The 25999-nt window shown below is 39.5% G+C and overlaps 1 protein-coding gene across 3 annotated transcripts in view; it reads right to left on the bottom strand.

Annotated features, from left to right (window-relative positions):
* COLQ (collagen like tail subunit of asymmetric acetylcholinesterase) overlaps nucleotides 1-25999 on the bottom strand; it is an 83885-nt gene that overhangs the window by 41064 nt on the left and 16822 nt on the right. For all 3 annotated transcript variants that reach the window (XM_075212299.1, XM_075212297.1, XM_075212298.1), the window contains 4 exons: nucleotides 12651-12766; nucleotides 5200-5301; nucleotides 3313-3357; nucleotides 1004-1030 (listed from right to left, as the gene is read on the bottom strand). In XM_075212299.1, coding sequence (XP_075068400.1) covers nucleotides 1004-1030; nucleotides 3313-3357; nucleotides 5200-5301; nucleotides 12651-12766 — 290 coding nt within the window. The remainder of the gene's footprint in view (nucleotides 1-1003; nucleotides 1031-3312; nucleotides 3358-5199; nucleotides 5302-12650; nucleotides 12767-25999) is intronic.

Genomic DNA, 25999 nt, shown 5'->3' on the forward strand with positions numbered 1-25999 from the left:
TGCTTCTGCTATTTTCATGAAGACTTTGCTAAATCTATTTAAATACCACAGAATCTTTATATTGTGTTCAGATAGATATCTGTGCTAATGCAGTAATGTCTTCTTCGACTTCTTCGTCATTACTAAGTAATTGGTATTTCCCTATTCTGTCACAGGAAGGGTTAAAAATAACACTTTGTTTTCCAGCTTCCACATTTGAGCACTTCAATCAGAGTGGAATTATGTGATGTGAGGATCCCAAGCTATTTGTAGCTGTCCGGTATAGGATTTACCATGGTAATGTCTAGAATTCAGACTTGCAGAGTCTGTACAAAGTATTTTTACAGTGGACAAATATCTTGTTTAGTGGTGCCGCACAGTCTTGAACATGAAGTAACTGCCAGCACAACTGAGACTCCTCAGTGTCCTGAGTTGAATTGTGCTTATTGATAGAGTGAAATAACACAGCATTAAAGAGTCTTACTCTACCCTGCTACATCTCTCTACAAAACTTTTTGCTCTTTCACCAATGCTTATGTTTATGAGAGCACCAGTTAATGAAAGTCATCCTTCAACAGTTGACATTTGCACGTTGCAGTAACTGGTAGAACTTACTGCTTCCAATTAACAAGTTACCACAACTGCCATCCAATTACATATAATGAATGCACTGTGCAGTCTTGGATCAGTAACTATCACATTACAATAGTCTGGAACCCCTAACCCAAAGGAGAAACTAGTAAATTGTCCTGTTCCCACATAAATCACAGCAACAGCCAGGCATCTTGTGATAAACTCTGCCCCCAAATAAACTTTTCCATTTCGTACAGAACCCATCAGATCAGACGTTCCGAGCACTGGATGGTGTAACTTAATGTAATAAAATGAATACCGCAACAAGAAAGGTAAAAATAAAAATGCAATCAATTCAATACAATTCAAAACAAAACAATAAACAGACACTAATGTCAGTAACTGGAACCCACATGAGAATTCTAAATGGAACTCAAAGCTAAGATTTTACCTTTCTTCCCGGCCTGCCAATTTCACCCTGCACAAACAGAGAACATTTAGTACACAAGTAGATATACATCCTCAGTGTGAGCTGTAACTAGTCAGAGTACATTTCTGTGGTCTCTTGATAGAAAATACTATACTTCTCTCCAAAAGCAAAGTCTGTTACTATGGGAGTAACTCCAAGACACAATACGCCGCGGAGTGACTCTGGAAAGGTCGCAAAGGCAATCCGCGGCGATGGAACACTACGGATTTCTAATACAGTTGCGATGAAAAATCTGTGATGTTGAGGTACATGGATTTTCTGTTATGTGTAGTGTAACTCAAAGTCATGTAAGTAGTGACAATAGTCCAAATAGGACATACACTGCTACATAAAGATACAGCTCCTATATATTTATGTTCTTTGTAGCATTAATTGTTCAAAATCTTCTTCTTAGCTGTTTGTACACATGCTGAGATATTAAAAAAGGAAAACGCACTGTTAATACATACTTGCCTACTTTTAAGTAGGAGAATAGCCATGTGACCACCGCAGGATGGGGGCGTGGTGACGCCATAGCAGGGACCCATCCCCTTCTATGACATGCCGGAATTCCCGGCGTTGCGATCGCGTCATTAAGCCCCGCCTCCTCTACAATCAGGGAGAATGACTACTCTTACGGGAGTCTGGGAGGACTCCTTAAATTCGGGAGCCTCCGGGAAATTTCAGGAGAGTAGGCAACTTTGTGTAAATACCAGGTACCACTGTGTGACAAGATATTGGGGCTCATGTTGAGTTTGACACTTTTGTAGGGAAAGACATGCAAGAAAAACTGAATTTGTGTGCTTATGCTTGGTCTGACACATCTGAAAATTCATTCAGCTGTACAGTACTAGCATACGCTCCACATTTACATCAATAACAAGTGTGTATACTTATACATCACCAAAGCATAGAGATGTGGATTGTCAGTGTTAATAGTAAATGCAGAAGCTGCATTAGCCTATCTGTACACAATATATAGGAACGTAATGAAACGTCAACAGAGAATATCGTCTTGACAGTGTTATTTATACATGCGAAAGCTGCATTTACTGTATAAATATAATTAAGCACAAACACATATAAATTAAATTAAGTGAAATTAAATCAAATGAAATACAAACATCTGTTTTCCCCTTTAAAAATCCAATGGGAATCTTCTTTCCAAATGTAAATATCAATGTAATGTGAATGTGAATAGATTACCATAACGTCATATAATGTAGCAGTTATATTAACAAATCAAGTACTATTAACTGGAGAGGTCAATCTGCAATCGGCCAATCAGAAGTGACTAAAGAGTGCTTCTGGTAGTCATCATCATCATTACCTCCAGCACACGTAAGAGATACATCTCCTGACAAGTGTCTGCATCTGTGTCCAGGTCTGCCTCAGTCTCAATTACACAAACATGTCCTTACTGCACTCAACCTATGCCTGACGGCCTTTTCCCTCCCCATTTGGACGTATGTGTACACATGCACGTGCAGTACGGAAATTGTGCTGTTACACAAATAACACAGACAGACTTACAACTCAACATGAGTCCAATGATCTTGTCTACTGTTTACTACAAATACTACAATGGAAGTCCTCAGGCGTCACATGATTGGATATGAACATCATGTGATCACCTCAAGTCCAATAATGCGACCCCCTCATCAGCCAGAACACTGTTGATTCTGTAATGGCTAATGAAGCTAAATGACATGGTTGGTTTAGGGGTGACCAATCCCTTTAAGGCATAAACTAAATATATGTTTTATTCTCAAACCAAAATGTTACGGAAACCACGAGGAAACACTTTAAAGAACAAAGTCAATATCATCAGCAAGAGGTATTGGAGCATACATAGCAGAACTTTTCACACAGGGATTTCTAATCTCTGGGCCACGACCAGCCCCATGTCACAGGCTGCTATTAAAGTATATATTTGGGATACTGAAATAAATCTGTGCCGGTATCATAACTTATTACAAATATATTTTTTCATAAAATAATATATGTTTGTCCCAAAATAAATTAATTACAAAGACATGTTAATTAAAACTGAATTATAGATCCTGACACTGACTGCAGATGTGATTGGGATATCAGGACTAAAAGTCTAGGAAATCCTGCTGTAGAGACCCATCCCTGCAGTGCACAGCTATGTCTCTGATCTCTGTTCTGAGACTGCAATCACTGACACATGAATTAAAGAGGAAATCAAGCATCACAAAACTAAAACAATGAATAATTTAATAGACCCGTAAATAGCTGTCAGAAAAAAAAATCTCTCAGCAACATACTTTTTCTCCTTTTGGTCCGGTTATCCCTGGAATTCCTGGAGGACCCTAAAGATAAAAACAGGAAATAAATATATTATATGCAGTAGAACTGCTGAATAATTTGAACCATTAAATAAGTGCCCATCATATTACTAGGAGAGGGAGTATTAAATGACACAAAGTTCTGTACAAAAGTTATAAAATATCTCAGTTCCTGTTACTAATTCTGAAGTTGGGAAATGTAGTCAGGATAATAAAGTGGAGACCATTAATTTAATTTTTTTTTATGTTTTCTGTGGATGCAATTAGTCATAACTTAAATTAAAAATACACAATGTTGCATCTTTAGAATGTAAACAGCATTTCATTTTCATGGTGTGGATCCATATTGCCATAACTCATGTCACAATTTAAGCATCCTGGCATTTTTCCCAAAATCATCATTAACTTGCTGAGATATAACAAACAATTAAACAAGATGCAATTTGTAAATGTGTCTACATCAAAAAGATTTTCAGCATTAAATTACATTTCATCAATAATGACTTCCTGTACTAATATGACATTACTAAATCCATATTAGTTTTACATAATTCTTTAGGTATTCTGCTGTATGAGACTAGTTTTTATAAACAAGGTTGGGGACAATCATGTATAGGATTAATGGGGTTAATGGGCTTTCCTGTGTTTGTCTGAGGAAATGTAGATCAGGTAGTAGGGTGATTTCTCACAGTTTTAATAATTCAGCACCATGGACAGGTAAACTTAAAGGATGATGAAAGAAAATTGAAGTGAGAACCAGGAATAGTATTTGTATAGGAACAAGTAATGTAGACTTAAATATCCAAGAAGGAAAATCAAGGACATTTAGAGGGTGTTTGAATTCAGGGTGATGTGTCCAGAACAGTCTTCAGAGACACGTCGTGCTCATGTTCAGACTGGAATCTCGACTCATTACGGCGATTCCTTACCGTAATGGCCAGCATGGTGCTCAGCCGGACATCGCGGTGATGTCCAGGGGCACATCGCCAGCAACTGGGCATCACGCTGGCTAAATGGTTAGCACTTCTGCCTTACAGCACTGGGGTCATGAGTTCAATTCCCGACCATGGCCTTATCTATGAGGAGTTTGTATGTTCTCCCTGTGTTTGCGTGGGTTTCCTCCGGGTGCTCCGGTTTCCTCCCACACTCCAAAAACATACTGGTAGGTTAATTGGCTGCTAACAAATTGACCCTAGTCTGTGTGTGTGTATCTTAGGGAATTTAGACTGTAGGCTCCAATGAAGCAGGGACTGATGTGAGTGGGTTCTCTGTACAGCGCTGCGGAATTAGTGGCGCTATATAAATAAATGATGATGATGATAACTGAATCTCCCCCAAAAAATGAAGCAACTTAAGAACAGCGTAAGACTACATGTAAATCTATCATGTAAGAAATATCAGTATTTTACAAGCTCTAACAAAAAGATAAGTATGATGACATATGATGCATATTATTCTACTCTGAACACAGCACAACTTATAGATCTATAACAATATTTGAAACCCAGCAACTATGTGATGTTGTTCTTTTGTCAAGCACCACTAAGTTTACAGGCGTTTGTCAGCAAGTTTTATCATGCCAAGTGTCACATTAAATAATCATATTGCCAATGTGACTACATTTTTCTAAAATTCTTTTTTAAGATAGAGAATTGACCTACAGCTTAAAACGTTTATTTGTGGTATATAACTATAAATGGCTTTAATTAGTGTGACACTACATACAGCGTTTTCTAACCATTTTTTAGTTTATGTATCAATGCATTGAGGATGTGTTTGCAATTGTTACTGAAACATATAACACAATGTACAATAACCAGATGTTTATTTGTGTTACAGTAGGTCATCTCACCCCAATGTACAAACCTGCGGGCCAGGAGGTCCATCTGGGCCTGGTGGGCCTGGCACACACAAAGGTATAGTTGGTTGTAGCTCCAGCTGTGAACTTGTATAATCCAGGTCATATATCTTGAGGGAAATAATAAAACAATATTATCATAATGCAGTTAAAGTTGGTACAGATGTAAAATTATTTGTTGCAACTTTAAACTTGGCTCCCCAATTAGCACAAATAAGATTGAATATAATCACATTATTTCCATTGATGTGAATGATACAATGTGCACTATGGTGTACTGCAGCCTACTCCATCTGTAATACTGTATTCATATCAATGTAACATTACAAGTTAAAGGACCATTGAACTCCAGAAGTGGAATATACAGACATGAACTATGGAGGTAAAATACATTGCTCAGCATTAAGCTGACCCTCCACTGCAGCTCTGTTAAAGTCTTACCTCCCCATCCTCTACAAAGAACTGAACCTTCTCAGGGCCACCTTAACTACTTTATGGGCCCCCGGGCAATGCAGTGGACCGGACCCCTATTTTTTTTTAGATATATATATATATAATAGTGTGTGTGTGTAAAAAAAATATATATGTATGTAAAAAAAAAGTGATTTTATATATATATATATATATATATATAGGGGCCCCCTTAACTTACCTTAAGTCGCCGCTGAGTCTCTTCTGCGCTCTTCCGTGCTGTGCTCGCAGTGAATGCTGGGCGTGACATCACACCCAGCACGGAAGAGGGACCAGGGAGGGAGCCGCTGACATGACCGCAAGGTAAGTATTTTAATTTTTTTTTTTTACAGAGCTGCCTCGGACGGGCCCCCTTGCCCGCAGGGCCCCTGGGCACCTGCCCATTGTGCCCAATGGAAAAGACGGCCCTGAAACTTCTACCACATCAATAGGTGTATGTATCTGATACAAGTCACAGAGCTGAGACTGGATTGTTGTGACCACTGGCCCTGCCCCTGTGTAGACATCCCTCTTGGTCTACACAGCCAGAGTGCTGCTAGTGGATCACTTATGTCTGGGTAGAATCCATGTCCATTGTGAGAATTATTCTGACAGAAATGAATACGTACCCTAATACATCATGGCTGTAGACTATGCAATTATTACTTTGCATCCATCCAGCCCAGGGATGAACTAATATTCTAATAGGCCCCATGGCACAAATCAAACTAGTGGTTTTCTATAACCCCTAGAAACAACTGTTGCTTTAGCAGAGTAATACAAGATACATTGGGGCTGTAAAAGGGTAGTAAATTACTCTTAAAAAAAGTGCACGAAAAGTGAGCGTATTTCTGCCAATACGCAGAGCTGTATCCATGTCAAGATTGTCTGCATCAGCAACGTATGCGCCTGGTTTACGTCACCAGAGAGTATCACACCTGCCCTATAGCAGCTGTAGCAGATATGCCTCCTAACAGACGCATATACATGTTTTTGCTGGTCTTCGTGAGCCGCATTTGAGTAAAATTGATTTTATTGAACTCGGCTTAGACGTCCCTTTCTACCAAAATCACACAAACCTGCATAGGAGCATATGTGTGCACCCACTTTCAGGCCACAACAAGAGCAATTTCATGCAAAAATAAGCTATTCAAATTAGCATATGTTCCACTCTGCATCAGTGTTTCTTTATGTATCTGCCGGAAGAAATTATGGTATATAATTACATTCCTACAATATGGGGGACGGAGTCTGAGCTCTGATAAGGCTCATGTAAGTTTTGCAGAATGTATGATTAGGGTTTAGACTTGGATTAGAATTCAAATTTTACTATAAATATTTTAGGGTCACTTTAGTCAAACAACTCACTTGCAAGCGGAGACTTCCCTCTTTGAAATAATGGTGCTTATATTTTCCTATGGCATCAATCGACAATGATAGAAGCAGTTTTAGTGGAATTCCTATTTATGTTCCAGTACTAGGAAATCTAATGATACACCCCCTATTATGGTGGGACCATGGCAAATTCAAATATATAAAAATGTTTTTATGTGAAATTATTTTGCTTTAGTCTAGTTATGATTTTTTTATAGCAGCTTTTATAACAATGAAACATTTTAATGTGTTTTAATTTTTCAAATATTTCACAAAAGAAAAGGTCTATCTGATTTATTTGTACAAGACATTAAATGCAGAGCAATTGTTGTACAGTTTTTTGGGATTAAGCTCTTTATCATAGGAATAATGCATGTTTTGTCAAGCTAATGATAGTGCAAAGCTAATACACTCTGCTGGAAAGTACTGAAACTAATCTCACAATGCAATCAAACCTAGAGATTCGTTTGATTTTGCTGGAACCTCTTTCTGGAACAGCAGCCTGTATAATAATCAGTAAAGACTGCACGTACGGTTAATGAAATTCACTAGGTTCTATTAGCTAGATTGGTCTTAACCTTCAATGGCAGAATTCCCATGAGTAATTGTTTTCAAGGGCAAAATAGAAATCCTATCAGATGAAGAATCACAGACTCCTGAAATCATTAATTGAAGTGGGGTAATTGATTCTTATTTTTTTTAATTGGTACTCAGGCACTACTGAAACTCTTTACTTATTTGAAATTTATGCTTGGTTCCATTATGTATATTTCTTGTGTCATGTACATTTTTGTTATTGATTCTGCATTTAGTGATATCATACAGTATGTGTAATTCTTGTTCTTGTAACCCTGTTTTTATGTTTATTCCTTAAGCACTGGTTTACAACACATAATAGAGTTATTTGAAACATGCTTAAATATGCTGTACTGCATTACTCATAATATAATCCGCCTCATCAGCTATTTATATAACGCCACTAATTCCGCAGCGTGGTACAGAGAACTCACTCACTGCCCCATTTGGAGCTTACAGTCTAAATTCCCTATTACACAAAGACTGAGAGAGACTAAGGTCAATTTAATAGCAGCCAATTAACCTACTAGCATGTTTTTGGAGTGTGGGAGGAAACCCACGCAAACACATGGAGAACATACAAACTCCACACAGATAAGGCCATGGTTGTGAACTCATGACCACAGTGCAGTGAGACAGAAGTGCTAACCACCAGGGGCGGGCTGGGCCGGACAGAAAATTAAAATTTTGGGCAGGTGCATGAACCGGCTCAAGTCTCTATCATTGGCTGCGGCCCTTCCTCCCCTCGTCCTCCCCTCCTCCTCCCCTTCTTCTCCCCGTGTGGCTTGTCACATGGAACGCGCACCACGTGACAGGTGCAGTCCCATGTGTGAACTGTGAAGTGCCACAGATGCGCGGGTGGAATAAGGTAAGTGTGTGTGTGTGTAATATATATTGTGTGTGAGCAGTATATATTGTGTGTGTATGTGGGAAGTATATATTGTGTGTGTGTGTGTATGTGTGTCGGCACTATATATTGTGTGTGTGTGTGTGTGTGTGCGTGTGGGGGCATTATATAAAATATAGTGTGTGAGTGTGGGGGGGGGGCAGTATATAAATACAGTGTGTGAGTGTGGGGGGCCAGCATATAAATATAGTGTGTTTGGGGGGGGGGGCAGTATATAAATATAGTGTGTGAGTATGGGAGGCCAGTATATAAATATAGTGTGTGTGAAGGCGGTATGTTAATATATGTGAGGGAAGGGGGTGTTAATATATGTGAGGGAAGGGGGGGGTCTTAATATAGTGTGGGAGGTAGGCTATTTAATGGTGGAGTGCAGGTGGGAGCTAATGATTTAATGAGTGCTATTGTATTTGTGGGGTAATTTAATTTATTGGTTGGGTTATTTAATTTAATATTGGGTCCTTATAATTTAAGATGAGGTGGTTTGTGGCTATTAATTGAATATGGGACTGATTTTGGGGAGGAGGGCTATTTATTAATTTTAACTGTAAATATGAATTATTTAATGCCGGTGATAGTTGTGGGAAATGGTTATATTAAGCGTAAATGCTAGTTAATTTATTGCTGGGGCTGTTTGGAGGGAAGGAAAAAGGATTATGTATTAAATGAGAATACTATTAATTTAATGTTGGGGCTGGATGGAGGGAAATAGATCTATTTAGCAAATGTGTATATTAGTATTTTAATGTTGGGGGTGGAGGGAGGCCTAATTCTTAAACTTGTGTGCTACTTATTTAACACTGGGGATAGTTGGAGTTTTCTAAATCTCATGTACCAATTTGTTTTTCCAAATAGGGCCTCCAACATTCCAGGATCCAGACAACCAGCAAATGAGCTGAAGTAACCAGCAGCCACAAGTGGTGAAAGTGACAAGAACAGGTAGGAGAGAGCAGGACAGTCTGACAACTGTCCTGAATCTGGAGGGACAGTCCGAAGTTGGATGACTGTTGTGCTTAGGACAGTTGGGCTAACCACTAAGCCACTGTGCTGCATAATAATTGTCTTCCAATTAAAGTGATTTATCATTCATATGTAATATGAATTACCCTGTTTTATCTTAGCTAGGATGCCATACCAGGGAGAATTACAGGGGTCTGCAATCAATAAAGTGCACTTGATGCGCACTAGTAGACTGCCTTGGTTTTGTATTGTTGCGCTTTGATGGTCCACCCAGCACACAATAAAGTGCCCAAAACTGAAAGCACGCCAGGAGGCATGGAACAGTGTAAACCTCATACCAAAGCCCAACTTCCTACCACTTTAGTAACCACCCGTTTCAAAAAAGTCAACTTCTACATATTTCTTCTGAAATACAGCTTGGCGTAGCCTCATTTATGGGTTACATTAATTATGAGAATGAGGGTACTGTTTATATTACTTTTTGCGTGTTTGAAGATTTTGATTACATTACTTCTTGAAATGGGCTTCTAGAAGCACAACAAATAAAATGAGTCCCATTATACAGTATAATAGGAACTGTCCTATTATAATAGCAGGCACAAAAAATCATTTTCTGTGTGATGACTATGACTGTGCTCCTATAATAGCAAACATCAGGATGCTACCTGAAAACCTGCAGCTCCTTCATCAACACGCTCTGCAAAATGAATCATAAAACTAGGAGCACCGAAGCATCTCCTCGGTACTTTGTAATCCCAACTCCTTCTCTGTGCTATATACATGTACTTTGGAGGAAATCTAGGTGCATTTGTGCAAACTGAGGTGCACAGCGGGATCACTTCTGACTTTGCACTGTGTCTTGGCCAATTTACTTTGAAAATTACCTCCAGTGTCCAAACGATGCTAAGAAAACACAAGCACTGTGATCCCCGGTAGTATAGAGCTGTAATATATAGCAGTAGTGTCAGTACAAAGTTACTTTTTTACCTATTTTTTCATACTGCCAGCTTTCCATATTTTGAATTATTGTAAGCAAATTTACCAATGTTGAAAAGTTTGTATATGATTGAACATGTTTAGCATTTTGAGCTACATATGATCTATTTTATGTGTAAACTGCATGGCAGCTGAGCAGTGTGCCATTCTTTAGGTACTAATATAATTCAGCCTGCTAACATGTTGAAGTGCACATACATGTTTCTCATGCTGTGCCAGGGCAGGACACTGACAGAAGATGCTGTTGGCAGGTCCTCCAGCTCTGTGAAGAATTACTGCCATCATTAAGGTGCATTTTAAAGGGACTGTCCACTCACTAGTTAGTAGAAGCTTTTCTTTCATATTTGTAATATACTTATCCATCAAAACGTCACTGGTCACATATTGGTTACCTTGCTGACAGTCCTCCTACTTCCTCTAGAGCAGTGATGGCCCACAGGCGGCCCTAGGGCCACGTGCAGCCCTGTGAGCCATCACCTGCGGCCCACAGCTCAGATTTGTTTGTTATAGCTTGTAACACTTTTTTCAAATGCCTGCTGATATGTTATAGCAGATTGGTGTCTCTTTCTTTAACTTTATTGTTTCAATTTATTACTGAGACTAAAGGTAATGTGTGGCCCATTTGCATTCCTCCCAAATGGCTCAATTTCAGCGGGACAGTCCCGCGGGTGGGAATGTTTGGGGAAGGTATTTAATGTGCGGCCAAGTGATTTACAGCACTAGGCTGCCTCTGGGAGTGTGGCCACACCCCGATCATGATGTGGCCGGCCCCTATTGTGACGTGGCCACGCCCCCATCCCTGTTTGTTGTCAGGGACAGACATGTTGGAGGTATGCATTTGAAGGTTATAGGTCCACTCATGCAGCCTCTGAAAATGTACCAGGTTGACTGCTATAGAGGCTTAGCTTAGTTATTAACAACCATCTATGCACGGCAAGTTCCCCCGCCTCCCTTACTGTGCTGCAGAGAGAATGCAGTGCTGTTAGATAGGAAGTGTGACTTCAACTGATGCACAGGTTAGCAGAGCAAGCAGATGAAAGTCAGATGGACCTGTATGTTTTATATAAAAAAATGTAGATTTGTTCTAAACACCACATACTATCACTTATGGACAGGGCCGGTGCTAGGGTCCACGGCGCCCTAGGCATTTTTAAAAAAGCGGCGCCCCTACCCCCCCCCCCCCCCGCAAAAATCGCCCCCCCCCCCCCCCGCAAAAATCGCCGCCCTCCTCCCTCCTCTCCTTACCTTGTCTCACCACCGCCGCCACTCTGCTCCGTCTCCTCCCCTCCACTCACTGACACTAGTAAGTGGAGGGGAGGAGACGGAGCAGAGAGGCGGCAGTGGTGACAAAACAGCCTCTTCCCCCCCTCCCCATGCATCTGAATGCTGTGCGGCGGCCGTGACAGGTATGGTCAGCGGTCGCCGCACAGTTTTAAAGTATTTTAGAATTCTGTGGCGCCCTCCAGGCGCCCTCCAGAGCCCGGCGCCCTAGGCAAGTGCCTAACCTTGCCTAATGGGAGCGCCGGGCCTGCTTATGGACCATCCCCTCAATTATAATCACAAGTTTTATTTGTTCTACTGCTAGTCTCAGCCTTATTTATGTCTTTAATAAGTTATGAGTATGGGGAGCTTTTTTTTTTTTTTATCTCATATGGGATATTTCTACATTTTCATGTTTTTAATACTTTAATTTATGTGACATGAAAAACATTTTCACATATAAAATGTGTCAAAATTGAAAGGAATGGCCGAGGCCTGGTCTCTGGAACCTCCGAATAACTGTAATAGACTCTTCATTTTGCAGGGATAAATATGCTCTGTAGAAACTTATAAACTGAAAATGTTCCCCTAACTGTCCTACAACATAAACATAAAATGTCATATATTCAGGCACATTACTACGACTGGCCCACGTTTAGCAAAGAACACCTGATCGATAACAATGAATGCAGTAACACAAAATAAGTGCTTTCTGTCTCAAAATAGAACAAGTATAATTTCCACTTCTTCCATTTTGAAGCTTAGTTAATGACTCTTAAGAGCTATACCATTGGCATTCCAAATAAAATTCAAGTTCTGGCTCTAATAAGCAGTGTCCATCCTACATAAAATAAATAAACATAATTTAGAAGGCTACTCTCCAAAAGATATTGGGATAGGAGGATAGATAGAGGTAAACATTCATGCCTAGATGCTTACTGTGTTCCTACGTTCTCTGAAGAATGGTGGAGGTGGGAAAATCGGTGGTGGTGGAGGCGTTAAGAGACAACAGCCTTGACTACTAGTTCGCTTCTTCTGTTCAAAGGAAGGAAAAGCTGTAAAAAGAAATTTTATAGATGTATCACTCATTAAATTTAGTTGCACACAATTTTACAACTTTATGTTAACCAGTAAAAAATATCCTGGCAGCAAACTCAAATTAGTAATGTCAATAAAAGCCTGGAATGAATTTTCTCCATGCTAAATGACTTCTAGAAACAGTGATTACAAATGTTCCCAATCTAAATAAACATGTACTATAAAATAAAGGCTGACTTAAATTCAACATGCAAGGAGATATATTTAGGTCCTACAAAAGTAGGTATTGTCATACAGAAATCTTCTCTACACTACAAAATAGTATAATCTATTTTTTGTCTCCTAGAACACAGTTTTTACATGTTGTAGTCCTGTTGGTTTATAGAAAATCCATTGAAGAGGATATTATTTGCTGGCCACACTTGGTTCTGTGTCGGCAGCTATATTTGACAAAATATATTTGCATAAATACTTTGAGTTACATCTTGTTTTCACGTTTGTTGAATATACCGTTGGGTTTTTTTGGTTACAGAAGTAGGCAATTATGCATTATACTTATACCCATGCTTCTAGTAAAATATCTTAGGCTGCAGGAAAATTTAAAAGTATTTGATAGATTGTTTCATATTTGTTGAGCCCGGTAGGAAAATATAAAGTGACCATATTTTTCATTGAATTTAGAAACCATTAGCAGTGCAGGAGGTGAGGTGTCTGGATGGTTCAGAAAGTGCTTGAAGGTCTGGCAGGCAAAGTAAACAGTTTGCATTGACTCTATGGACATACAACCAAAGTCTAACAGCAAGGTGAGTATTGTAGTCACTTTGCAAAACCAAACAGCAGATTGTATTACACGTGTACAAATGGTGTCTGGGACAAGGAATACAATGTGATTTGACAAAGGTCACACCAAGCCAATAATGAGATCTGAAACGGGGATTCCAGTCTCTCCTGTCACTATTAATCAGTCAGTGCAATTAACCACTGAAACTATTCCTCAAGAATTGCATATATGTATATGTATGCACTGAGAATGAAAGTATTATTATTATTATTATTAGTAGTAGTAGTAATAGCAGCAGTATATTATTATTAACATTATTTATCTTCAGCATACTCTGAAAGGCTTTACAATTTGGAACAAACACATTAATAAAACAAGACTGAGTATTTTCAACCAGTTACAGAGTTAAGAGAGCTTGCTCATAATAGGAAAGTAGAAGTTTGATACATGAGGTTAAGTCATACTAGCCAACATTGAGTTTTTGTCCTCCGGGAGGGAGGCATGGTTGGAGGGTGGGAGGAGATGGATCGCGGAAAATCGCGTAATTTTGGCTCCGCCCCACCCCACACCCCCCTCCATTGAAAGTGACATTTTGTAGTGGGACCAAAATTACATGATTCACCGCGAATCACATAAATGAGGCCCCCATCCTGTCCACTTCACTAGGAAGTGGACAGGACGTGGGAGAATTGCAGATTGCAATGGGAAAACTGCTTAGTAGCGGTATATGATCCAGTCTCACCCAATGTCTGTTTGGGGTCAGGTTGTTGGAGCATAGAAAGAGAATAAATATAAGGTTTGAGTGAACCGTGTAGAGGGGTGGTAACAAGGTAGATTATACATTATTATCAATTTAATTGCAGCCAATCACTGCCTTGGCATAACATAACGGCTTTGATCTCCTACAACTCCAGCCTATATATAAAACAGTTCCCTAATGAACATGATCCTGAGGTCTATGTCAGTGATATGGAGATACAGATAAGGACACATGCCTGACTATCACTATTCGTGTTGTACTTGTATGAATTGAAATCTAATCCCTGTTGTTTATACAATGGCTTGGGCAAAAACTATACAGCACTTGCTGTGATCAAAATAGAACCACAAACATAGCTATTGTAACACTTGTTGTATGTCACTGACAAGGGGTCATTCCTTTGTCAAGTAACTCACAGCAATCTTAGCATGACACTAGATTACATTCTTACCAGCTAATAACCAAGCAAGCCCTTGGGGTGTAAGTAAATAGTCAAGAATAATGAATTCCTATTTTACACAAACATTCTAAAAAACTAATACAACTCAAACTACAGGGTATTCTACCTATGTCAGGTTAGAGAGGAGCTCAGTTTAGCCACTGTTGGAGTACACCTAAGCCAGTGATGGTTTAGACCCTGATGAGTGAATAGTTCAAATACCAATTTGAAGTCTTTACACTGGTGGGAGCCCTGCAGTACTGACCTTGGGCATAACATATATGGAAATAAGTGCCTCATTGTGTCATAGTAGAAGCAGCAATGATATTAAACTAATGCAGTGTCTTACCTACAGTTTTAGGCAGAGGTACATTTTTTATTTTGCTGTCTTAGGCCACTCAACACCCCTCACTGTCTTATCTCTAAATGGTTCCAAACTAAACAATATCTCATTTGTATAAAATGAATACATGGATGTATATTATCCCAAACATAGCCGTTGATTGAAATGTTTATTACATGTACATAATTTGTTGTTAATATATAAAATAAGAAAAACACAAAAATTATTCTACAAAGTGAGCAGAGTGCTGCTATGTGACCTTTCCACAAACATCAGTTGGATACCTGGACCTTGGTGTCAATGTAAGGGAATCCAGAGCACAAAGGCCCATTAATTAGAGTGATTTATCACAATAGTTCTGTATTAGTAGTAGTAGTGTGCCAATCTATGTAATCATACAGGCTATGTGTTCACTCTTCCTGCTTGGAAAAATAACATTGTACAGTATAGACAATTCTGGAACTAAAAGACTGTTGTCAACATTAAGGGCTCATTCATAGAGGCATTGAAAACAATAGACTGAAGCATAGACAAATCCTGGTGTTTTGTTCTCACTCAGAGTGTTAGAGGTGCATTCCTTAATACATCTCAAAGCTTACCTGCAGTGTAGTATACTAAGCATTTAACTGAGCATTCCCATTCACTACCTTGGACAAATGTTGGTAAGAGCTAACTTCTCATTAGGAGGTCAGTTCTGCTGAAGGCTTACTGGACTACAGTTGGATCATACCCATTTTGTATTAAAATAGTTAATTCGAATACCTAGAACACTGTTTCCCAAGCCCAGTCCTCAGGCACTCCTAACAGTACATGTATTCCAGCTCACAAGTGAAACAATTAGTACCACCTGTGGATCTTTCAAAATGTGTCAGTCAGTAATGAATACACCTGTGCTCCAGCGAAGAGATATGGAAAACCTGCACTGTTAGGGGTCCCTGAGGACTGGGCTTGGGAAGAACTGACCTAGACTGAATAACATCATGGTTAGGATTATTTATTTAAGGTTTACAAACTGATGGAATAGCTTTTTTGTTAAATTAGTACAAAAGTTTCTTCCCTACTCATAAATATACAAGTCACCCCATATGGCTGTTCTCATTTCATGACATATTTAAAGAAAAAACAGAAAACTAATTTTCACCCCTTGCATTGTAACATGGTTTTATCCAGGATACTTAAATAAGAAACTTCCTAATTTAAGTTCTTTAATGAATAAGGCCCTTAGTGTTTTATCAATTTCTTCAATTATGACATATTTTTCAAACACTTCCTACCCTGCCACCAGAGCTCCAGTGGTCCCCACTGGCAGTGGTCCCCACTGGCGTCTCTCTGTTGAAATGTTACAACATCTAGAGGACTTATCTCAACTCTACACCCGTTAATACTAGCCCATGGGCAACCATTGAAGGAACCTCATGAAGTAGCTTGGGAAAAGGAGGCAGAGAAGACTCTGGACAAATAAAGAGTGGAATAAAACCAGAACTAATCTTTCCAAATCTTCAATCTCAGTACGGATACAAGAAAACTCTTTTTTACAGATGGTATTAGGTACCAACCTATCTACAGTCCATTCTTCTCAATTCTTTGGACCTATGTTGGAGGTCATGTGGTCACAAAAGTACCCTGCTGCTTATTTGGTGGTCATGCTATTATTCTCTAAGCCTAGAGGCTTAGAGAATATTGGGAAGAGGTCCATAATTTGATTAAGTCTATACTAGATATCCAGCTCCCAAACACTCCTTTGTTCTCTCTATTGCCCAGACCCATCCCAGATATTATCTGCCACTCTCAAAATCTAATTGGACATATTCTTAATGCAGCTAAATGTCAAATCGCGTCTCAATGAAAGAATCCTAACCCACTGTATCTATTACTCTATCAATAATAATTGGAAGCTATACAGAAATGTACAAATTACTGCCATCATTCATAATATTTCCCATATTTTCCAGACCACATGGTCTCCTTAGACGGAGTTCTATAAGGACGAACCTTCCCTTACTACTATCTAATACATGTCATCTTCTAAGCTACCTCAAACTCTAGCAATGATTACAGTTTTTTCCCTCCCACCGAATTTCTACTTTCCTTCTTAACATTTAAAATACCCGTGCTACACCCTCGCCAATTTATTCTAGGTTATCTGACCCTCCTTCTTCAAATACATTGTTACAGTCACTGATGTTATTTTAATTTCATGCTGGTATTCACTATATGCCCCACCCACCCCTTTTTTTACCCCTTTATTGCACAATTTACTCTCATTTTATATGATTGTGTACATTGCGCTCTATTTGTATTCATAATGATTTCTATGACTCAAATATAAATAAACAATCTGTTTAAAAAAAATAAAAAATACTAGTAAGTGAAAAATCAATTATGCACTATTGTGGAGCTCAAGTGCCAGAAAGCCCTGTCAGTCACTACAAGCCAGCGTGCCCATGGCTCCCAGAGCATGCTGGAGCCTATGGAACTGCAACCACCAAGATGTCCTGACAACCAGAGCCCGATGGAACATGTATCTCCACAATAGTATCACACAGCCACTTATATACAAAGTTTTCTTTATAAGAACTCCCTCAAAGCCATTATTTACCTCTTTATTAGACTCTTACATCTATAGGGAATCTTCTTTCGTGAAGTAGTCCAAATGAATTAAAAGAAAAATAATAATGTTACTTGCTCCTACGTTACAGACCTTCACTAAATTTACTAATGTTTTACAACCGTGCACTGCACACAGCCTCGGACTGGCCTGCCGGGCAGCCGGACTATCCACCGGTAGGCCCGGCGGGGTTGAAGCTCCGCCCCCTCCGTTGTTAGGGCGGAGCTTGTTGTTGAACTTTGTTTAGATGGCGGCGGTGGTGACACTTCCTGTAACCACACTACCGCGCAGGTGCAGAGAGCCCAGACGCGGCTCTCTGCACCAGCGCGGTAGTGTGTTTTTCAGCAGTTTGAGCAGGGGAGAAGGACGTCCTGTAATCCAGCAGCAGCTGCCCAGAGGAACATGAATCAAGGACCGGAGCTTTGCACAGGTAAGTAACACAATAGTTTTTGTTTTTTAAGGCAAAATAGAATCCTATTTGTGTCTTTATCATATGGTATAACGCTGAGCACGAATCATATACCTTTTGTGGACTGCATACACTTTATGTGTATGGAAATACTGAACTTTAGCCTGATTTATTATCCTACAGGCTTTTACCGGATTACACAGACCTGGATCCATTGCTATGCTTCACATATGTACATTCAATTTCTGCTTCATTTTGCTTTTCCAGTGCACTGGCTCTTATTGTATGTTCACTATTTGTGTAAAGATTAAATTCTAGCAGCTTTAGCACTCTATTGCTCCAATATTAATATGATTGTCCATCTTACTTACACATAACATATTGGCACCTGCCTGGGATTTATTCTATTAACCAAATAGAATGCAAGACGATAAATATTTCAAATAGTGGAGGAAAGGATCCGCAGGTCTTTATACTGTGCCATATAAGCTCAATACATGATGGGCAATAACATATGAGGCGAGGGTTGGAGGTAACAAAATGATGCACTTATCATAAGTAACAGTCTTGGTGCATTAGGAGACTACAGGAGCTGGTACTGGAGTTTCTTCCAAACCACAAGTGTTTTGTTAATGGGTCCCATGTAGTTCCCTACCAGTAGAGGGGGCAGGGTCTAATGCATTGCATCCAAAAAGGTGCACATTTAAAATAGTGCTATAAGTTGTCCTCCATGGCCTGACCACACCCCCTTTACTGGCCACACCCACTCCTAAAGTTGGCCACACCCCAATATAGTGGGCCCCTATCACTGCATTCCCCCGGTGGGCCCTTCATGCCCCAGTCCGACACTGACTGCACATATTTTGCAGTTTGACGACTTTAGTATCAAACCACAGTTCTTTTTCAGTGACATAAAACTGGGAGATTTTACACCAAGTTGAAGGCAGCAGAATTCTGGCTTTCAAAGGGATGTCTTGTTAGACATCTAGATTCACTTTCTGCTAAAACACATTAATATGCACAAATAAGTATGACATTTAAAATAAAGGTAGTCTATTTTATTTCTCCCAGACTACTGCTAATTTGACACTTATGTATTTTAAATGGGACACTAAATGGACACCAGGGGGTATATTTACTAAACTACTTGTTTGAAAAAGTGGAGATGTTGCCCATAGCAACCAATCAGATTCTAGCTATTCTGTCATTTTGTAGAATGTACTAAATAAAGCTTAGACGCTTAGAAGCTTTTTTAATATTATTTATAGTAGTTATTTTTGCATGTTGCATCTGATGTGAAAACCATAATCTTTACATACAGTCTAATATGTATACACTGCACTTATTACACAAATTAGTTTACCGTGAAGAATCAGCAGAGAGACTAATACAATTTGTATATTTGTTTTACAAGCATACAGTATATTACTGTCTATAATTGCAGTCTATTGGTTTCTTAATTTATTATATGCCAGATGAACTCCCCTGTAATTATAGTTTTATTTAATATACCTTCTAATTTAGATGCTGTGTTAAATAAGCATGGTTTTTTGCTATGTTAATTCCACCTTTATATCAAAAAACTCCTTGCTCCTGTTTACAAAAATTATGGGATACGTTCCCCCAGGACTCGTCCTAAGTGCTGTTGGGTCCTTTGCTTCTACTTGATCTTTGGAATTAACCTTTAATTCCAACAAGCTAAATGTTTACAACAGGTCAATAAGAAAACATTGAAAATACCTAATTGGTAATTAGTTATATATAACAAAGCTGCAGTGGTGTTTTATTAATTTAGTTACAACCAATCAATTTTGTGTGAAATGGTAAAACCATGCCAATGCAACTTAAGTAATTTCGGGATTCTGGAACCTGTAACAAGGAGGTTCTAAATGCATTAGTATTATTCTTGCCTGTGTCACTCTGGGTACAGGGGCCCCTCAGTCAAGGGATGCCATGTCTTTTTGATTCTATTCACTCGCAAATTGGTAGATCCCTGTCTCCTGTGCTCATTTCACCTCTAACTAAAATCTGTATTATCGCGCTCTCTACTGGCATCTTTCCATCACTATAGAAGCACGCAGTGATTACTCCTATTCTAACAAAACAAGATTCCGACCCAAACTCTCTCTCAAATTACCGTCCCATCCCTCAGCTCCCATGCCCCTCCAAGCTTCTAGAGAGACTTGCCTACACTCGCCTCACACACTCTCTTTCCGCAAACAACCTGTTGGATCCTCTTCAGTCTGGCTTTCGTTCTCAACACTCCACAGAGACTGCGTTGACTAAGGTTGTCAATGATCTGATCACTGCAAAAACTAAACGCCATTACTCTCTCCTAATTCTCCTGGATCTCTCGGCTGCATTTGTCACAGTTGACCACTCTCTTTTCATACAAACGTTGCAATCCCTAGGTCTTCAAGACACTGTTCTATCCTGGTTCTCATCCTACCTTTCTAATCGCTCTTTCACTGTTAATTTCTCTGGGGCCACCTCTGCTCCGCTTCCTTTATCAGTTGGAGTACTGCAAGGCTCAGTGCTAGGTCCTCTGCTGTTCTCTATCTATACCGCTTCTTTTGGAAATCTAATAAGTTCCTTTGGATTTCAGTATCATCTCTATGCAGATAATACCCAAATTTATCTATCCTCTCCTGATCTCTCGACACCTGTGCTGTCCCGTGTAACTGACTGTCTTTCTGCCATTTCATCTTGGATGTCCTCTCGCCAACTCAAACTTAATCTTTCTAAAACAGAGTTAATAATATTCCCACCCACCAACAAGAGCATACCTGACATTTCTATTTCTGTTGATAACATGACCATAAATCCCACCCCACAAGCTCGCTGCCTAGGTGTAATCCTCGACTCACATTTATCCTTTGTTCCCCACATTGACTCTATAGCTAAATCATGTTGCATACATCTAAAAAACATTTAAAGAATTCGCACATATCTCACACAAGATACTGAAAATCTTAATTCATGCACTTATCATCTCCCGCATTGACTATTGCAATTCCCTCCTTACTGGTCTTCCCCAAAACAGACTCAAACCCCTTCAATCTATTTTGCATGCAGCGGCAAGATTGATTTTCCTTGCAAATCGTTATTCCTCTGCTGAATCACTCTGTATGTCTCTACACTGGTTGTCTGTTTTCTACCGAATCCAATATAAAATACTTTTACTAACCTACAAGGCCATCAACAAAGCTGCACCAACATACATCTCCTTTGTTGTCTCTAAATATCTCCCAACTCGGCAACTCCATTCTGCACAAGATCTGTGTCCACCCTCATTACATCCTCCCATTCCCTGTTACAGGACTTTTTTCGAGCTGCACCCACTCTATGGAATTCTCTCCCACAATAAGACTCTCCTCTGGTCTACAAACTTTCAAGCGTTCTCTGAAAACCCACCTCTTCAGACAAGCTTATAATATTCCTCAACTACCCTCTTAACCTCACTACATTACCCTATTACCACCCCTTACACAATTTCACACAAGACAACTACCCCCTGATCAACATTGTTTTGTGACAGGATCATTTAGCTTATGAGTGACTTTTACCTTTGCAGTCTGGCTGGGCCAAAATTCAAAACTCCCATTGTCCCATAGACTGTAAGCTTGCGAGCAGGGCCTTCTCACCTTTTTGTCTGTTTTACCCAGTTTGTTTATCAGTTTGCTGTGTTTGTCCCCAATTGTAAAGCGCTATGGAATATGTTGGTGCTATATAAATAAATGATGATGATGATGATTTTTGGTGATTTTTTTTACTGCACACCACCTGTATTAATACAGAGATGGAACAAACTAATCCTGGAGGGAATATTAATAGAGCCCAACTTTGGTAATACACTGCAATGTACCCACACTTGGATGATCAAACTGGAAATCCCGTCCCTCTTCAAATCTTTAGACCCAAGGGATGGCAGTGTAGATTGTGACAGCTACACTGCAGGACCCCTCTGACAGGCTACTAGCGTTTAATGACAACTGCACTCCGAACATTGGGGTTGATGCAGAGTGGGATGTATGCCAGTTTGTGTAGATCTCTCTGCGCATGGACAGGAAGTGGGCGCACGCATATACATCTATGCAGACTTGTGTGAATCTGGCACTTACAACCACATGCACTTGGAAAGGTTGGATGGAGCGTTCTGATGTTGGCTGAGTACAGTCACAGTCTTCACCACCTCTTTTCTGGTCTTAATACCAATACAGGAGCAAGCTTTCCAATGCAGTTGTCCAACTGTGTATTGCCATCTCTACATATATACACCTTAATCACTGCTTTATTGTTCTCATCTGCTTCATAAACCCATGTGTTATAAGCATTGTGTGAGCAAATAACTTTCCTGGGGGTTATTCTATCTAATCTTAAACTGCCTGCCCACCGCCACTTGTGGTATTGAACTAAATTGATCTGAGTGTGGATCTTTTCTGTAAGAACAAGATGTCATCCAATCTGCTTTGGCAGAATTCTGCTCATCCCCATCACTGTGCATCTAAGATTGTTGGGCGACCAGGAAGCAAGAAGCACTTGCAGCACTCTACAGCCTGATTCAGCCTGAATCTATGGCCAAGTTGTTTGGACAACTTGGCCATAGATTTATTCATTTAGCAATTGAACCAAACAACTGGATATACTCATGTCTGCTTTATTGCGTGTGATCTTGTATTATAAATTGAAAAAAACAGAGCTCTGGTAACCAGGATTAATTCCCTACAATGACCACTGAACCTAAAATACAAATTGCTTTTGTAAGAGCAACTAATAACATTCAGCAATGTATGTGCAGGAGCTACAGGAGTTTTTCAGAACTGTGTGTATTGCAGATAAAACTGATCATGGAGAATTTTATATTTCTGTACAAACCGTTAAGTCTACTGAAGGACACTGCTAGGGCATCTGAAATGGTTTATCAGAGAAAAAAACTAGCTTGCACACAACTACACAAAAAAATTAAATGCAATGTCATACATCTAAAAAATATGGCAAGGCACATGAATATTTAAATATATTTGTGACTACTATTATTATTCTTTATATATTTTTTCAGTGTTAAAAGAAGCTTTTTTTAGATTGGATCAACTGGTAATTTAAATCTAGTGGCTTTATACGTGGCATCCAATCAAAGGTTTCGAAATACTTGCAAAGTATTACGATACATGCATATTCTTTATTTAGCATCTGATGGCACTTGGCTTACTACTGGACTTTTTCTCTTTTTTATGTTTGTTTGTCAAATGGTGCTATTGTTGATATTTTACAATCAAAAACGGTGATCTAACAATTTTATAGGTTTGTGTTTTTATTTTTTAACATATATCGCTATGCTTTGGAATTAATTGAAATTATGCAAAACATCTTTAGTGAATTAAACTGTACTTTTTTGTCAATTATAATATGCAATATTTTTAAAAAACATTTCTGATAACATGTATCAGCTATTCGTGATTATCCTCCCAAGGCTTTGGGATATTTCAAGATTGACAGCTAAATTGGTTCTACAGAACATAAATATAATTTTTAAAGAGCATGTTTAGAACCATGTGAATTTTACTCAGCTGATTCTCAGCTATTTTGTATCACGATGTTGGATTAATTGTTCTCATCTTTGTTTGTTTATAGTAATGGCCTGATACTTTTAACAGACAGTCTCATTAAACATTTGTGCATTTAAGGCCTCTGCACCAGCTGTCCTGAAGGCTTGTCTTCAATTCAAGTGACTCATTGGCTTATCTGAACATTGATTGACTGTCCGAGCCTGCTGAGGACTGGCTGCTGACATAACATCACAGGTGTCTTTCCTACTTGGGAGCAGATCAAAACTAATAATAAACAAGACGGGTGATACACATTACGTACTTAATACTGACACTAACTCAGTGCCTCCATTCATTATTTTCCCACACTGCCTTGGACATCCTGCATGTATTAATTTCCTTCGCTATGACAGTGAATTAGGATTCTTGGTTTAAAATAGTAGAAGAGAACAACTACAAGCACAGTACACCGATCAGCCACAACATTAAAATCACTGACAAGTGAAGAGAATAACATTGATTATTTTGTTACAATGGCAGCTGCCCAGGGGTGGGATATTAGGCAGTAAGTGAACAGTCAGTTCTTGAAGTTGATGTGCTGGATGCAGAAAGAACGGGCAAGCGGAAGAATCTGAGCGACTTTGATTAGGACTAAATTGGGAGGGCTAGACGACTGGGTCAGAGCATCTCCAAAATAGCAGGTCTTATGGGTTGTTCACGGTATGCAGTGGTCAGTAGGGGTCATGAGTGCCCAAGGCTCACTGATTTGTGTGGGGAGCGAAGATTATCCTATCTAGTCCAACCCCACAGAAGAGCTACTGTAGCCCAAATTGCTGAAAAAGTTAATGCTGGTTATAATAGAAAGGTGTCAGAACACACAGTGCATCGCCGCTGGCTAGATATGGGGCTGTTTAGCCGCAGATTGTTCAGAGTACCCATGCTGACCCATGTCCACCTCTGAAAAGTGCCTACAATGGACATGTGAGTGTCAGAACTGGACCACAGAGCAATGGAAGATGAAGGTGGCCTGGTCTGATAAATCACGTTTCTTTTACATCATGTGGATGGCCGGGGGCGTGTGCGTCGTGTAGCAGGGGAAGAGATGGCACCAGGATGTACAATGGGAAGACGGCGAGCCAGTGAAGGCAGTGTGATGCTCTGTGCAATGTTCTGCTGGCCTTCATGTGGATGTTACTTTGACACATACAACCTCCCTAAACATTGTTGCACACCATGTACGCCCCTTCATGGCAATGGTATTCCCTGGTGGCAATGGCCTCTTTCAGCAGGACAATGCGTCCTGCTACACTTCAAACATTTTTCAGGAATGGATTGAGGAACATGACAAAGAGTTCAAGGTGTGGACTTGACCTCCAAATTCCCTATATCTCAATCTGATCGAGCATCTGTTGGATGTGCTGGAAAAACAAGTCCGAGCCATGGAGGCACCACCTTGCAACTTGCAGGACTTAATGGATCTGCTGCTAATGTCTTGGTGCAGATGCCACAGGACACCTACAGTTGCCTCAACAGGTCATAGCTGTCTTGGGGGCACGAGGGGGACCTACATAATATTAGGCAGGTGGTTTTAATGTTGTGGCTGATCAGTGTATAGTAAGCCATTTTACCAACAGTTTTATCTAGACTTCTGTGCGATTTACCCTTTTCAATTATTACTTTTTTGCTTCTTCTTTTTGCAACAATTTTGTCAGTTTAGTCGCCAAATAAAAATAAGATACCTGAAATGTAAAGATTTTTTTTAAAGAAAAAAACACCTGAAAACTTATTGCTTTTAATGTGCCTATTTTCCTATAAACCCATACCTGCTAATGTGACTTTTTACACTAATTTTGCAATTACAATAACCTAGGTTGAATTTGCTAAAAAATCCAGATATTTAGTGGGTCAATGACATCCTGGAATACGTTTGTGGCTGCCAAGTTTATGGCTAATGGCCAATTAAATATGGCTCCTTCAACCTGTAAACTGATATATGTAGAAAGAAGGGTACAAAAAAGCAAACAACACATCCTGAGCTCCAATAAGCAACATGCTATAGCTGTTATCGCTCAAGGGATTAAGTTAACAGACCAATGAGTGGAGCAAGTGCCCAAAGGTCAGTGTAAGAATGAAATAGTGGCTATGTCGTAGCTAAAGTAAATATAAATTCAGTTACTTAGATCTCAGGAACTGCCCATACATGCTTTAGCTTTCAAAGAACATTCTGGGCCCAATTCAAATCAGAATGCAACTTGTAAGCAAGTTGCTGTTCAAAAAAGAGCACGGAACTTGAGCGCAGTCCAGATCCAAGCGGATCTCAAAATCATCATCATCACCATTTATTTAAGATGCGTTTTCATTAGA

The sequence above is a fragment of the Mixophyes fleayi genome, chromosome 5, assembly GCF_038048845.1.
Source record: "Mixophyes fleayi isolate aMixFle1 chromosome 5, aMixFle1.hap1, whole genome shotgun sequence".
NCBI classification, from domain to species: Eukaryota; Metazoa; Chordata; class Amphibia; order Anura; family Limnodynastidae; genus Mixophyes; species Mixophyes fleayi.